At 48.3% G+C, this 17,213-nt stretch overlaps 1 protein-coding gene across 4 annotated transcripts in view; it reads left to right on the top strand.

Annotated features, from left to right (window-relative positions):
• The window catches only part of nckipsd (NCK interacting protein with SH3 domain), a 301,148-nt gene extending 297,152 nt beyond the window's left edge, over positions 1–3,996 (top strand). For all 4 annotated transcript variants that reach the window (XM_078209293.1, XM_078209294.1, XM_078209296.1 and 1 more), the window contains one exon: positions 1,966–3,996. In XM_078209293.1, coding sequence (XP_078065419.1) covers positions 1,966–2,166 — 201 coding nt within the window. In that variant the 3' untranslated portion in view covers positions 2,167–3,996. The remainder of the gene's footprint in view (positions 1–1,965) is intronic.
• The last annotated feature ends 13,217 nt before the right edge of the window (positions 3,997–17,213 follow it).

The following is a 17,213-nucleotide window of genomic DNA, read 5'->3' as shown; positions in this document are numbered from 1 at the left end:
AGGTTGCTGTGGCAGGGTTGTTTGGTGTCGTCATCACTGTTCTCCTGAAGGCTGGGTAGTTTGCTGCGGACAATGGTCTGTTTGAGGTTGTGCAGTTGTTTGAAGGCAAGAAGTGGGGGTATGGGGATGGCCTTGGCGAAATGTTCGTCTTCATCGATGACATGTTGAAGGCTCTGGAGAAGATGTCATAGCTTCTCCGCTCCGGGGAAGTACTGGACGACGAAGGGTACTCTGTCCGCCGTGTCCCGTGTTTGTCTTCTGAGGAGGTCGGTGCGGTTGTTCGCTGTGGCGTGTCGGAACTGTCGATCAATGAGTCGAGCGCCATATCCTGTTCTTATGAGGGCATCTTTCAGCGTCTGGAGGTGTCCAAGAATGCAACCGATTCCGGAGAGGAGTCCATGGTGAGCCTGATGGTGGGATGGAACTTGTTGATGTCATCACATAGTTGTTTCAGTAATTGTTCACCATGAGTCCAAAGGAAGAAAATGTCATCGATGTATCTAGTGTATAGCATCGGTTGAAGGTCCTGTGCGGTGAAGAGGTCTTGTTTGAACCTGTGCATGAAGATGTTAGCATATTGAGGTGCAAATTTAGTCCCCGTGGCTGTTCCATGTGTCTGGATGAAGAACTGGTTGTTCCACCCTAAACACGTTAAAGAAGCCATCCCCTACGGACAAGCCCTCCACATACACAGGATCTGCTCAGATGAGGAGGATCGCAACAGACACCTCCAGACGCTGAAAGATGCCCTCATAAGAACAGGAAATGGCGCTCGACTCATCAATCGATAGTTCCGACGCGCCACAGTGAAAAACCGCACCGACCTCCTCAGAACACAAACACGGGACACAGTGGACAGAGTACCCTTCGTTGTCCAGTACTTCCCCGGAGCGGAGAAGCTACGGCATCTCCTCCGGAGCCTTCAACATGTCATTGATGAAGACGAACATTTCGCCAAGGCCATCCCCACACCCCCACTTCTTGCCTTCAAACAACCGCACAACCTCAAACAGACCATTGTCCGCAGCAAACTACCCAGCCTTCAGGAGAACAGTGACCATGACACCACACAACCCTGCCACAGCAACCTCTGCAAGACGTGCCGGATCATCGACACAGATGCCATCATCTCATGTGAGAACACCATCCACCAGGCACACGGTACATACACTTGCAACTCGGCCAACGTTGTCTACCTGATACGCTGCAGGAAAGGATGTCCCGAGGCATGGTACATTGGGGAGACCATGCAGACGCTACGACAGCGGATGAATGAACGCTACTCGACAATCACTAGGCAAGAGTGTTCTCTTCCTGTTGGGGAACACTTCAGTGGTCAAGGGCATTCGGCCTCTGATCTTCGGGTAAGCGTTCTCCAAGGCGGCCTTCACGACACACGACAGCACAGAGTCGCTGAGCAGAGACTGATAGCCATGTTCCGCACACATGAGGACGGCTTCAACCAGGATCTTGGGTTCATGTCACACTATCTGTAACTCCCACGACTTGCCTGGACTTGCAAAATCTCACTAACTGTCCTGTCTGGAGACAATACACATTTCTTTAACCTGTGCTTAACCCTCTCTCCATTCACATTGTCTGTACCTTTAAGACTTTATTACCTGTAAAGACTCGCATTCCACCCATTATTTTGTAAATTGAGTTTGTGTCTTTATGTGCCCTGTTTGTGAACAGAACTCCCACTCACCTGACGAAGGAGCAGCGCTCCGAAAGCTAGTGGCTTTTGCTACCAAATAAACCTGTTGGACTTTAACCTGGTGTTGTGAGACTTCTTACTGTGTTTACCCCAGTCCAACGCCGGCTTCTCCACATTGTAGTCAACACACAGTTTCACGGTTTAACATTAGCTTCCTTGTGTTAGACCAAGCATTCATCAATGCATTAATGCTGTATGTAATGACAAGGTTTCTCTCAATGTCCTTCTCCCACTTCTTGTTCCTGCAGATTAGAATGGAGTACCTCTCACTGATGCATGCCATCATTCGCTCAACAGATTACATGTGTCACCAGCACCGCCTCCCTGATCTACAGGTTACATTCCAGCGAATCCTGGCAGAAGAGGAGAACGAGCAGCCTTGCCAGATGGACAAGCTGATCATCAATGAAATCTATAAAGAGTTTCCAAACTTTGCTATTGAAAACTAATTCAGAAGAGAATGAACCAAACGAGTTGAAAGTATGTTGAATACAAATACTTGAAAGATAAGCCAACATGGTTCTAAATCGCTCAACCCTGTTTGACGATGCGCTTTAATCTGTAACTGAACCCAAAGCCTTTTATAGCCTTATAAACATTTCTCTGACTTCCTGTAACACTTTGTCCCCTCGACTTGCTCCAGAATGGTGAAGCGTTGTGACTGACCGTGATTACTGTGTTGCTGCACTGTTGTCTACAGTGGGTTTGTGTACATTTTAATGGCGTGTGAAACTTCAGTAACTCTAACATGGAAAAGTAGCCTTGCACTAACACAAATACTTAACTGACAGAGCAGAATCTTAGGGAGGAGGTTTAACAAGGTACTGTACAGCACCCTGCTTATTTCAGTGTTCCCAGTCGTTCAGTTAGCCTCGCTAACACTCAACTGACTGCTCACAAACAGATCAGGTTTTTGTGGAACAGCCAGGATATTTGCGAGAAAAGATAGTTAACTCTAACAATCATCTCAACATTAACAGCTGGATATCAGTGAAGTGGAATGAATTGAGGGGTTCACTGATAATCAATCTATTCGGAGAAAGCTTGAGCAGTTTAGAGAGGCCATCTTGAAATTGGATATTATTTTGTATTTCCCTCATCTCCATTATCATGATTATGACTTAGTGAGGGGGGTGGGGTGGTGTTGGCAAACTCTGTACTGTCTATTACCTGACTGTCATTGCAAAAATCAAACTGACATCTTTCTGGAAATGATTCTGATTGGTGATGAGGGAGAGGGCACGGTGCCACACTGCCCCCAGGCCGAGGGCACGGTGCCGCACTGCCCCCAGGCCGAGGGCACGGTGCCACACTGCCCCCAGGCCGAGGGCGTGGTGCCACACTGCCCCCAGGCCGAGGGCGCGGTGCCGCACTGCCCCCAGGCCGAGGGCACGGTGCCACACTGCCCCCAGGCCGAGGGCACGGTGCCGCACTGCCCCCAGGCCGAGGGCACGGTGCCACACTGCCCCCAGGCCGAGGGCACGGTGCCGCACTGTCCCCAGGCCGAGGGCACGGTGCCACACTGCCCCCAGGCCGAGGGCACGGTGCCACACTGCCCCCAGGCCGAGGGCGCGGTGCCACACTGCCCCCAGGCCGAGGGCACGGTGCCGCACTGCCCCCAGGCCGAGGGCACGGTGCCGCACTGCCCCCAGGCCGAGGGCGCGGTGCCGCACTGCCCCCAGGCCGAGGGCACGGTGCCGCACTGCCCCCAGGCCGAGGGCACGGTGCCACACTGCCCCCAGGCCGAGGGCACGGTGCCGCACTGCCCCCAGGCCGAGGGCGCGGTGCCACACTGCCCCCAGGCCGAGGGCACGGTGCCACACTGCCCCCAGGCCGAGGGCGCGGTGCCACACTGCCCCCAGGCCGAGGGCACGGTGCCGCACTGCCCCCAGGCCGAGGGCACGGTGCCACACTGCCCCCAGGCCGAGGGCGCGGTGCCGCACTGCCCCCAGGCCGAGGGCGCGGTGCCGCACTGCCCCCAGGCCGAGGGCACGGTGCCGCACTGCCCCCAGGCCGAGGGCGCGGTGCCACACTGCCCCCAGGCCGAGGGCACGGTGCCACACTGCCCCCAGGCCGAGGGCACGGTGCCACACTGCCCCCAGGCCGAGGGCACGGTGCCACACTGCCCCCAGGCCGAGGGCACGGTGCCGCACTGCCCCCAGGCCAAGGGCGCGGTGCCACACTGCCCCCAGGCCGAGGGCACGGTGCCGCACTCCCACCCTGGTAGATTGCATTGTGGCACAATGCATATTGGTATGTGATTTAGTTGGTGTGTTTTTTTGAGTTATTGAGAAGCAAATAGATCGCCACTATAATTCAATGGGTTTATATGGTGTTGAAGGATTCTTGTTAACAACCTCATACTGTCTGAGAGAATGTGAATGGCAGATCCAGTTTGGCATTTTCACCACAGAACCTTGAGGTTCTATGACACAAGATGACAGCTTAAGTCAGTACACTTGTAATTGTATAATTAAAGCATGATTGAATCTGGGTAGCTCACTAACTCTGCCTGAACCTCATCAGGGTGAGGATGTTTAAAACCTGCAATCGACAGACTTGTTATTTGGTAATCACTGAGAGAAACCCACGGCGTAACGCTACCAATTCCTCAGCACTAGTATCAGCTGCCTGAGGCAGACAACATGTTTAACGAGCTGCTGTTTCTAGTACTAAATGGAGCTTTGACACAGACTGGCACACAGAGGGCAAGCATTGTCCTCAGTGTGCCACAGAAAAGTTGGGAGCATCGTAACATGATTGAAACTTAGTGGATTTCTAATCACCAGTGTAATAAAAATCTCAAATTAATCCTGTGTTTAATGGTTTGTTGTCAGCGTGTGTCTCTGTGTGTGTATATTGTATATATACAAATACAGACACTGAGGTTAGTATTCTCTGCCTGTGCCACATGCTTGAGACTGCTTTTTTGCCAGTGTTAACGTGGTGTTTAACATTTGAGTATCGTTGAGCTAGTTTTGTTAATGAAGTCGGTTTGGGATGAGGTTGGGATGCTGATTACTTATTGGGTTGCTAACTTTCTCAGGGAGCAGTATCTTCAGTCAAGGCCTGTGAAGGCAGTTTGAAGAAAAGCCTGAAATTTGCTCTCTCAGTAAATCAGCAGTGTAGCAGTCAGTGGGAGTGTGTAAACCCCACCATCAGTTGCTGCAGACTGTGGTCTTCAGCTTCCAGCCTGCCTTGCTATTAAGTATATTACTGCTAATGTTTGGTATACAGATGATTAAAGCAGCTACAGCATTTATCTTTCGTGTTGTAGTCCTTTCTTCTATGCTGGTACACAGCTTCAATTGCTTGTTTAAATATATAGATTTGCTCTTAGGACTGGGCCACTCTACCCCACTCTCTACCCTTGCCCACTCTTTACTAGCCCTGCCCTTGTTGGGTGCCTCTCTTTCCCATGCCTCCCCCCAGCTGTGAGCACCCCCTCTGTGCCCTGTATTGACCCAAGCAGTCCTGTGCTTACTGGATAATAAAACAGTTTAAGTAATACAAACCTAACTCTATTGTCAGAAGTATTTGACCCTCAGGAGGACACTCTGGGAGTGGAGGATAAAGGGAGCGTGACGTTCACGGGGACAGTCTCTGGGAGTGGAGGATAAAGGGAACGCGAGGCTCGGGGGGACAGTCTCTGGGAGCGGAGGATAAAGGAAACGCGAGGCTCGGGGGGACAGTCTCTGGGAGCGGAGGATAAAGGGAGCGCGAGGCTCGGGATCCTCGGGGCGGGGCGGGGGGTAACTATCTGGGATGGAGGATAAAGGAAGCATGAGGCTTGGGGTCCTTGGGTTGGGTGGGGGGCCATGGCCTTCACGACACACGACAACACAGAATCGCTGAGCACAGACTGATAGCCAAGTTCCACACACATGAGGACGGCCTCAACCGGGATCTTGGGTTCATGTCACACTATCTGTAACCCCCACGACTTGCCTGGGCTTGCAAAATCTCGCTAACTGTCCTGGCTGGAGACAATACACATCTCTTTAACCTGTGCTTAACCCTCTCTCCATTCACATTGTCTGTACCTTTTGATGCGCTGTCAATTAGGCAAAAGACTAGTGTGCCGATACAACTGTAGGCTTTTATTCATTACAGAACCAGGAGCACATCCCAACAGATAACCGACCCGAACTGAACAAGGGGGAGGAAACAGCCACCTTTATACTAGGTGACAAGGGGAGGAGCCGAGCCGGCAGGGGATGTGTCCAGGCATAACAAACACACAACGGTGGTCCAGGCAGGACAAAGGCACAACTGAAGTCCACCACACCTTTAAGACTTGTTTGCCTGTAAAGACTCGCATTCCACCCATTATCTTGTAAATTGAGTTTGTGTCTTTATATGCCCTGTTTGTGAACACGAGTCCTCACTCACCTGAAGAAGGGGCTTGGGGCTCCGAAAGCTAGTGCTGCCAAATAAACCTGTTGGACTTTAACCTGGTGTTGTGAGACTTCTTCCTGTCTACGTCAACAGGGATGAAGTAGAAAGGGTCGAGAGCTTCAGGTTTTTAGGTGTTCGGATCACCAATGACCTGTCCTGGTCCCCCCATGCCGACACTATATTTAAGAAAGCCCCTTAACGCCTCTACTTTCTCAGAAGATGAAGGAAATTTGGCATGTCAGCTACAACTCTCACCAACTTTTACAAGTGCACCATAGAATGCATTCTTCCTGGTGTATCACAGCTTGGTATGGTTCCTGCTCTGCCCAAGGCCGCAAGAAACTACAAAAGTTTCCTGAATGTAGTCCAACCCATCACGCAAATCAGCCTCACATCCATTGATTCTGTCGACACTTCCTGCTGCCTCGGCAAAGCAGCTAGTATAATTAAGGATCCTACACACCCTGGACATTCTCTCTTCTACCTTCTTCCGTTGGGAAAAAGATACAAAAGTCTGAGGTCACGTACCAACCAACTCAAGAACAGCTTCTTCCCTGCTGCCGTCAGACTTTTGAATGGACCTACCTTGCGTTAAGTTGATCCTTCGCTACACCCTAGCTATGGCGGTAACACTACATTCTGCACATTCTCATTTTCTTCTCTATGAACGGTATGCTTTGTATAGCGTGCAAAAAATTCTTTTCACTGTATGCTAAAACATGTGACAATAATAAATTAAATCAAATCAATCAAAGATTAGTTGGCAATGTAGTTGTGAAAGAACCCCTTGGGATGAGTGACCATAACATGATAGAATTCTTTGTCAAGGTGGGTAGTTACGTTGATTCTGAGACCGGGGTCCTGAATCTCAATAAAGGTAACTATGATGGTATGAGGCATGAATTGGCCATGATGGACTGGGAAATATCACTGAGAGGAAGGACAGTGGACAGGCAATGGCAGGCATTGAAAGAACGAATAGGTGAACTCCATGATTTGTTTATTTCTGTTTGGCACAAGAGTGGAAAGAGAACTGTGGCCAAAACTTGGCTTACAAGAGAAATTAAAGTATTAGATTCAAAGAAGAAGCAAACAATTTGGCAAGAAAAAGCAATAGAGGATTGGGAGCAGCTTAAAATTCAGCAAAGGCTGATCAAGGGATTGATCAAGAAGGGGAAAATAGAGTATGAAAGTAAGATAGCGGGGGAAATAAAAACTGTTAAAGTTTCTATAGTATGTAAACAGAAAACGATTGACAAAAATGAATGTAGGCCTCTCACGGTTAGTAATGGGGAAATTCATAACGGGGAACAAAGAAATGGCTGACAAGGTAAATTCGTAATTTGTTTCTGTCTTCACAAAGGAAGAACATAGAACAGTACAGCACAGAACAGGCCCTTTGGCCCACAACGTTGTGCCGAGCTTCATCTGAAACCAAGATCAAGCTATCCCACTCCCTATCATCCTGGTGTGCTCCATGTGCCTATCCAATAACCGCTTAAATGTTCCTAAAGTGTCTGACTCCACTATCACTGCAGGCAGTCCATTCCACACCCCAACCACTCTCTGCGTGAAGAACCTACCTCTGATATCCTTCCTGTATCTCCCACCACAAACCCTATAGTTATGCCCCCTTGTAATAGCTCCATCCACCAGAGGAAATAGTCTTTGAACGTTCACTCTATCTATCCCCTTTATCATTTTATAAACCTCTATTAAGTCTCCCCTCAGCCTCCTCCGCTCCAGAGAGAACAGCCCTAGCTCCCTCAACCTTTCCTCATAAGACCTACCCTCCAAACCAGGCAGCATCCTGGTAAATCTCCTCTGCACTCTTTCCAGCGCTTCCACATCCTTCTTATAGTGAAGTGGCCAGAACTGCACACAATATTCCAAATGTGGTCTCACCAAGGTCCTGTACAGTTGCAGCGTAACCCCACAGCTCTTAAACTCCAACCCCCTGTTAATAAAACCTAACACACTATAGGCCTTCTTCACAGCTCTATCCACTCGAGTGGCAACCTTTAGAGATCTGTGGATATGAACCCCAAGATCTCTCTGTTCCTCCACAGTCTTCAGAACCCTACCTTTGACCCTGTAATCCACATTTAAATTAGTCCTACCAAAATGAATCACCTCACATTTATCAGGGTTAAACTCCATTTGCCATTTTTCAGCCCAGCTTTGCATCCTATCTATGTCTCTTTGCAGCCTACAACAGCCCTCCACCTCATCCACTACTCCACCAATCTTGGTGTCATCAGCAAATTTACTGATCCACCCTTCAGCCCCCTCCTCTAAGTCATTAATAAAAATCACAAAGAGCAGAGGACCAAGCACTGATCCCTGCAGCACTCCGCTAGCAACCTGCCTCCGATCCGAAAATTTTCCATCCATCACCACCCTCTGTCTTCGATCAGATAGCCAGTTACCTATCCAATCGACCAACTTTCCCTCTATCCCACACCTCCTCACTTTCATCATAAACCGACCATGGGGGACCTTATCAAACGCCTTACTAAAATCCATGTATATGACATCAACTGCCCTACCTTCATCAACACACTTAGTTACCTCCTCAAAAAATTCTATCAAATTTGTGAGGCACGACTTGCCCTTCACGAATCCGTGCTGACTATCCCGGATTAATCCGCATCTTTCTAAATGGTCGTAAATCCCATCTCTAAGGACCTTTTCCATCAATTTACCAACCACCGAAGTAAGACTAACCGGTCGATAATTACCAGGGTCATTTCTATTCCCTTTCTTAAACAGAGGAACAACATTCGCCATTCTCCAGTCCTCTGGCACCATCCCCGTGGACAGTGAGGACCCAAAGATCAAAGCCAAAGGCTCTGCAATCTCATCCCTTGCCTCCCAAAGAATCTTAGGACACATTTCATCAGGCCCAGGGGACTTATCAACCTTCAGTTTATTCAAAACTGCCAGGACATCCTCCCTCCGAACATCTATTTCCTCCAGCCTATTAACCTGTAACACCTTCACTTCCTCAAAAACATGGCCCCTCTCCTTGGTGAACATTGAAGAAAAGTATTCATTCATCACCTCGCCTATCTCTACTGACTCCATACACAGGTTCCCACTACTAACCTTGACCGGCCCTAACCTCACCCTGGTCATTCTTTTATTCCTCACATAAGAGTAAAAAGCCTTGGGGTTTTCCTTGATCCGACCCGCCAAGGATTTCTCATTCCCCCTCCTAGCTCTCCTAAGCCCCTTTTTCAGCTCATTCCTTGCTAACTTGTAACCCTCAATCGAGCCACCTGAACCTTGTTTCCTCATCCCTGCATAAGCTTCCCTCTTCCTTTTTACAAGACATTCCACCTCTTTCGTGAACCATGGTTCCCTCACTCGGCCATTTCCTCCCTGCCTGACAGGGACATACCTATCAAGGACATCCAGTATTTGTTCCTTGAAAAAGTTCCACTTTTCAGTAGTGCCTTTCCCTGACAGTTTATGTTCCCATCTTATGCTCCCTAATTCTTGCCTAATCGCATCATAATTACCTCTCCCCCAATTGTAAACCTTGCCCTGCCGTACGGCCCTATCCCTCTCCATTGCAATAACAAAAGACACCGAATTGTGGTCACTATCTCCAAAGTGCTCTCCCACAATCAAATCTAACACTTGGTCCGGTTAATTTCCCAGTACCAAATCAAATGTGGCCCCACCTCTTGTCGGCCTATCCACATATTGTGTCAGGAAACCCTCCTGCACACACTGCACAAAAACTGCCCCATCCAAACTATTCGACCTACAAAGGTTCCAATCAATATTTGGAAAGTTAAAGTCCCCCATGACAACTACCCTGAGACCCCCACACCTATCCATAATCTGCTTAGCAATTTCTTCCTCCACATCTCTATTACTATTTGGGGGCCTATAGTAAACTCCTAACAACGTGACCGCTCCTTTCCTATTTCTAGCTTCAGCCCATATTACCTCAGTATGCAGATCCCCCTCGAAGTGCCTTTCCGCAGCTGTTAAACGATCCTTGATTAACAATGCTGCTACTCCTCCACCTCTTTTACCAGCTTCCCTACACTTACTGAAACATCTATACCCTGGAACGTCCAACAACCATTCCTGTCCATGTTCTACCCATGTCTCCATAATGGCCACAACATCGTAGTCCCAAGTACCAATCCACGCCCCAAGTTCATCTACCTTGTTCCGGATGCTCCTTGCATTGAAGTAGACACATTTCAACCCACCTTCCTGTCTACCAGTACCCACCCTTGACCTTGATACCTTCCCCAAAACCTCACTACCCTCAACACTGACTTCCGGACTACAACTCCCTTTCCCACCCCTCTGACAAATTAGTTTAAACCCCCCTGAAGAGCCGTAGCAAATTTCCCTCCCAGGATATTGGTGCCCCTCTGGTTCAGGTGCACCCCGTCCTGTTTGTACAGGTCCCAGCTTTCCCAGAATGTGTTCCAATTATCCACGTAGCTGAAACCCTCTCTCCTACACCATTCCTGCAACCACATGTTTAACTGCACTCTCTCCCTGTTCCTCAACTTGCTATCACGTGGCACCGGCAACGTACCAGAGATGACCACATGTTTTGTCTTGGCTCTCAGCTTCCAGCCCAGCTCCAGAAATTCCTGCTTTAAATCCCCGTCCCTTCTCTTACCTATGTCATTGGTACCAATGTGTACCACGACTTGTGACTGTTCCCCCTCCCCCTTAAGAATCCGGAAAACACGGTCCGAGACGTCACGGACCCTGGCATCCAGTAGGCAACATACCATCCATGAGTCTCTTTTGCTGCCACAGAACCTCCTATCTATCCCTCTAACTAACGAGTCCCCAATAACTATTGCCCTCCCGCTCTCCCCCTTACCCTCCTGAGCCACAGGGATGGACTCAGTGCTGGAGATCCGCTCACTGCGGCTCACCACTGGTATGTCAATCCCCTCAACTGCATCCAAAGCGGAATACTTGTTGCTAAGGGGAACGACCACAGGGGATCCCTCCACTAACTGCTTCCTCCCAGCCCCTCTCACTATCATAGAGCCATAGAACCATAGAAAATTACAGCTCAGAAACAGGCCTTTTGGCCCTTCTTGTCTGAGCCGAACCATTTTTTGCCTAGTCCCACTGACCTGCACTTGGACCATATCCCTCCACACCCCTCTCATCCATGAACCCATCCAAGTTTTTCTTAAATGTTAAAAGTGACCCCGCGTTTACCACTTTATCCGGCAGCTCATTCCACACTCCCACCACTCTCTGCGTGAAGAAGCCGCCCCTAATATTCCCTTTAAACTTTTCTCCTTTCACCCTTAACCCATGCCCTCTGGTTTTTTTCTCCCCTAGCCTCAGCGGAAAAAGCCTGTCACCCATCTATTTTCCTTTCCTGGAGTAACTATATCCATGAAGCTTCTGTCTATGGCCACCTCTGCCTCCCTAATGATCCTAAGTTCATCCAACTCCAGCTCCAGTTCCCTAACACGGTTTTGGAGGAGCTGCAGATGGGTGCACTTCCCACAGGTGTAATCAGCCAGGATACTGACGGCGTCCCTCACCTCAAACATACTGCAAGAGGAACATTGCACTGCCTTCACACCCATCCCCTCTAGATACCTTGCCAATACCACTGGCAGATAGAGTTGCTCCAATGGAACAATGAGCTATTTTCCCCCCCTTTTCCTCAGAATCCACACGGACTGAATTTAAGATTTGCAATTGAAGAGAAACAAAACGAATTAAACGTACCCCGCATCACACTTTCTGCCTAAGCCCTTAGAGCCAAAGCCCTTTCAGCTCTCACTCTGCTCCCTGCTTACTCCGCTGCCCGCTACAACGCTGCCCGCTCAAAAGTGCGGTCTGCTTTTAAACCCACCAAAAACCTTCCCAGGCCTCTCCTGGGCCTACTTCCGGTTTACCAGGATGTTGCCTGGTATGGAGGATATTAGCTATGAGGAAAGATTGAATAAACTGGGATTGTTCTCCCCGGAAAGATGGAGGCTGAGGGGCGACGTGATAGAAGTTTATAAAATTATGAGAGGTATAGATAGGGTGAACAGTTGGAAGCTTTTTCCCAGGGCAGAAATTACAATTACAAGGGGGCACAAGTTCAAGATAAAGGGGGAAAGGTTCAGTGGAGATGTGCGGGGGAAGTTTTTTACACAGAGGGTGGTGGGGCCTGGAATGCACTGCCAAGTGAGGTGGTTGAGACAGTTACGTTAACTACATTTAAGATTTATCTTGATAAGCATATGAACAAACGGGGAATAGAGGGATATAAGCGGTTGGTTAGATAGGTAAACGTTATCGGTGCAGGCTTGAAGGGCCGAAAGGCTGTACTGTTCTTTGAAGTGAGAATGGAAATTGCAGGGGCGCTGGCCAAAATCTTCCAGTCTTCTCTAGACTTGGTGGAGTTGCTAGAGGACTGGAGAATTGTAATTGTTCAAAAAAGGTTGTAAGTATAGCCCCAGCAATTACAGACCAATCAGTTTCCAACAATGGTGGGCAAGCTTCGAGAAACAATTATTTGGTGTAGAATTAATAGTCACATTGAAAATTTTGGGTTGATTTGGAAGTGCCAGCATAGATTTCTAAAGGGGAAATTGTGTTTAACTAATTTGCTGGAGTTTTTTGAGGGGTTAACAGAGAGGATGGATGAGGGTAACAATGTTGATGTGGTGTACATGGACTTCCAGAAGACATTCAATACAGTGCCATACAACAGACTTAGAGTCATAGGGTTTACAGCATGGAAACAGGCCCTTCGGCCCAACTTGTCCATGCCACCCAGTTTTTACCGTTAAACTAGACCCAATTGCCCGCATTTGGCCCGTATCCCTCTATACCCATGTAACTGTCTAAATGCTTTTTAAAAGATTAAATTGTACCTGCCTCTACTACTACCTCTGGCAACTTGTTCCAGACACTCTTAACCCTCTGAGTGGGAAAAATTGCCCCTCTGGACCCTTTTGTACCTCTCCCCTCTCACCTTAAACCTATGCCCTCTAGTTTTAGACTCGCCTATCTTTTGGAAAAGATGTTGATTATCTAGCTGATCTGTGCCCTCATTACTTTATAGACCCCTAAACGATCACCCCCTAAGCCTCCTACACTCCAGGGAAAAAAGTCCCAGTCTATCCAGCCTCTCCTTATAACTCAAACCATCAAGTTCCAGTAGCATCCTAGTAAATCTTTTCTGCACTCTTTCTAGTTTAATAATATCCTTTCTATAATAGGGTGACCAGAACTGTACACAGTATTCCAAGTGTGGCTTTACCAATGTCTTGTACAACTTCAACAAGACATCCCAACTCCTGTATTCAATGTTCTGACCAATGAAACCAAGCATGCCGAATGCCTTCTTCACCCTGTCCACCTATGACTCCACTTTCAAAGAGCTATGAATCTGTACCTTTAGATCTCTTTGTTCTATAACCCTCCCCAATGCCCTACCATTAATTGAGTAAGTCCTGCCCTGGTTCGATCTATCAAAATGCATCACCTCGCATTTATCTAATTTAAACTCCATCTGCCATTCATCAGCCCACTGGCCCAATTGATCAAGATCCTGTTGCAATCGTAGATAACCTGCTTCATTGTCCAGTATGCCACCAATCTTGGTGTCATCTGCAAACTTTCTTACCATGCCTCCTAAATTCTCATCCAAATCATTACCATAAATGACAATTAACAGTGAACCCAGTACTGATCCCTGAGGCACACTGCTGGTGACAGAGTCCAGTTTGAAAAACAACCCTCTGCAACAACCCTCTGTCTCCTGTCATCAAGCCAATTTTCTATCCAATTGGCTACCTCACCCTGGGTTCTGTGAGATTTAACCTTATGTCACATTATGGTACCTTCCACTCCAGGATGTGTGGAAAACGTGCAGGCCTGCAGGTGAGAGTGAAGCAACGTGGTCCCAAGGCCCCTCCCCAGCTTGCTGTTTGCAAATGTCCAATCTCTGGAAAACAAGCTAGATGAGCTTAGAGCCAGACTCACTTTCCAAAGAGAACTGAGGGACTGCTGTGTGCTCTGTTTCACGGAGACGTGGCTCACTCCTGCTTCACCGGACAGTGCCCTACGACCAGAAGGGTTCTCAATCCATCGAATGGACCATACAGCGGCCTCAGGCAAAGCTTGGGGAGGTGGGGTCTGCTTCCTAATCAACACCTCGTGATGCCTAGACGTAGCAACACTGGCAACTTTCTGCTCCCCAGACCTAGAATACCTGACGCTAAAATACCGCCCTACTACCTTCCGCGGGAGTTCACCTCTGTTATCCTGACGGCAGTTTACATCCCACCCCATGCAGACATGAAGATCGCGCTGGACGAAATATACACCACTACGAATAGCCTTGAGATGAAACATCCTGAGGCCTTGTTCATCGTGGCCGGGGACTTCAATCAGGCCAAGCTCAAGAGGGTACTACCAAGTTACCACCAACATGTCTCCTGTTCCACCAGAGGCCCAAGCATCCTAGACCACTGCTACACAAATATCAAACATGCCTACCGCTATATCACCCGCCCACACTTTGGCAAATCAGACCACAAGACTGTGCTCCTGCTCCTGGTTTACAAGCAAAAACTGAAGTGGGAGAATCCATCAAAGAAAGTTATAGCTCTAGCTCGTTAGAGGGGTCAGTTTTTGTTCAAAGCGTGCAGGAAGGTTTTTTGACTCAGTATGTAGACAGGCCAACTAGAGGTGAGGCTATATTGGATCTGGTGCTGGGAAATGAGCCAGACCAGGTGCTAGACTTGGAAGTTGGTGTGCATTTTGGTGATAGTGACCACAATTCGGTTACGTTCACCTTAGTGATGGAAAGGGATAGGCATGAACCTCGGGCCAGTGGTTTTAGCTGGGGGAAGGGTAATTATGAGGCTATTAGGAGAGAATTAGGAAACATAGGTTGGACTAGGAGATTACAGGGACTGGGAACGTCCGACATGTGGAGTTTTTTCAAGGAGCAGCTACTGCGAGTCTGTGATAGGTATGTCCCTGTCAGGCAAGGAGGAATTGGTAGGGCTAGGGAACCGTGGTGCACCAAAAAAGTTTCTTTGTTGGTTAAAAAGAAAAAGGAGGCTTATGTTCGGATGAGACGTGAGCACTCGGGTAGTGCACTAGAAAGCTTTAGATTGGCTAAGAGGGAGTTGAAGAGCGAGCTTAGAAGGGCTAAAAGGGGACATGAGAAGACTTTGGCGGATAGGGTTAAAGAGAATCCTAAGGCGTTCTATAGGTATGTCAAGAACAGAAGGTTGGTTAGGGCAAGTTTAGGGCCAGTTATAGATGGCAGAGGGAAGTTATGTGTGGAACCGGAGGAGATTGGTGAAGCATTGAACCAATATTTCTCTTCGGTGTTCACGCAAGGGGACATGAATATAGCTGAGGAGGACACTGGGTTGCAAGGGAGTAGAATAGACAGTATTACAGTTGATAAGGAGGATGTGCAGGATATTCTGGAGGGTCTGAAAATAGATAAATCCCCTGGTCCGGATGGGATTTATCCAAGGATTCTCTGGGAGGCAAGAGAAGTGATTGCAGAGCCTCTGGCTCTGATCTTCAGGTCGTCGTTGGCCTCTGGTATAGTACCAGAAGATTGGAGGTTAGCGAATGTTGTCCCATTGTTTAAGAAGGGGAACAGAGACTTCCCCGGGAATTATAGACCGGTGAGTCTCACTTCTGTTGTCGGCAAGATGTTGGAAAAAATTATAAGGGATAGGATTTATAGTTATTTGGAGAGTAATGAATTGATAGGTGATAGTCAGCATGGTTTTGTGGCAGGTAGGTCGTGCCTTACTAACCTTATTGAGTTTTTTGAGAAAGTGACCAAGGAGGTGGATGGGGGCAAGGCAGTGGACGTGGTATATATGGATTTTAGTAAGGCGTTTGATAAGGTTCACCATGGTAGGCTTCTGCAGAAAATGCAGATGTATGGGATTGGGGGTGATCTAGGAAATTGGATCAGGAATTGGCTAGCGGATAGGAAACAGAGGGTGGTGGTTGATAGTAAATATTCATCATGGAGTGCGGTTACAAGTGGTGTACCTCAGGGATCTGTTTTGGGGCCACTGCTGTTTGTAATATTTATTAATGATCTGGATGAGGGTATAGTTGGGTGGATTAGCAAATTTGCTGATGACACCAAAGTCGGTGGTGTGGTAGACAGTGAGGAAGGGTGTCGTAGTTTGCAGGAAGACTTAGACAGGTTGCAAAGTTGGGCCGAGAGGTGGCGGATGGAGTTTAATGCGGAGAAGTGTGAGGTAATTCACTTTGGTAGGAATAACAGATGTGTTGAGTATAGGGCTAACGGGAGGACTTTGAATAGTGTGGAGGAGCAGAGGGATCTAGGTGTATGTGTGCATAGATCCCTGAAAGTTGGGAATCAAGTAGATAAGGTTGTTAAGAAGGCATATGGTGTCTTGGCGTTTATTGGTAGGGGGATTGAATTTAGGAGTCGTAGCGTTATGTTGCAACTGTACACAACTCTGGTGCGGCCGCACTTGGAGTACTGTGTGCAGTTCTGGTCCCCACATTACAGGAAGGATGTGGAGGCTTTTGAGAGGGTGCAGAGGAGGTTTACCAGGATGTTGCCTGGTATGGAGGGGAGATCCTATGAGGAGAGGCTGAGGGATTTGGGATTGTTTTCGCTGGAAAGGCGGCGGCTAAGAGGGGATCTTATTGAAACATATAAGATGATTAGAGGTTTAGATAGGGTGGATAGTGATAGCCTTTTTCCTCTGATGGAGAAATCCAGCACGAGGGGGCATGGCTTTAAATTGAGGGGGGGTAGTTATAGAACCGATGTCAGGGGTAGGTTCTTTACCCAGAGGGTGGTGAGGGATTGGAATGCCCTGCCAGCATCAGTAGTAAATGCGCCTAGTTTGGGGGCGTTTAAGAGATCCGTAGATAGGTTCATGGACGAAAAGAAATTGGTTTAGGTTGGAGGGTCACAGTTTTTTTTTAACTGGTCGGTGCAACATCGTGGGCCGAAGGGCCTGTTCTGCGCTGTAATGTTCTATGTTCTATGTTCTATGTTCTAAAGTCGTGCAATGTTGGTCTGAGGAATCGGATGATTTCCTACGGGGCTGCTTGGAGTCAG

This window comes from Mustelus asterias, chromosome 3 (assembly GCF_964213995.1).
Source record: "Mustelus asterias chromosome 3, sMusAst1.hap1.1, whole genome shotgun sequence".
NCBI lineage: Eukaryota > Metazoa > Chordata > Chondrichthyes > Carcharhiniformes > Triakidae > Mustelus > Mustelus asterias.
Note: the sequence above shows the minus strand (reverse complement) of the source record. Positions and strands in the feature narration are given on the sequence as shown.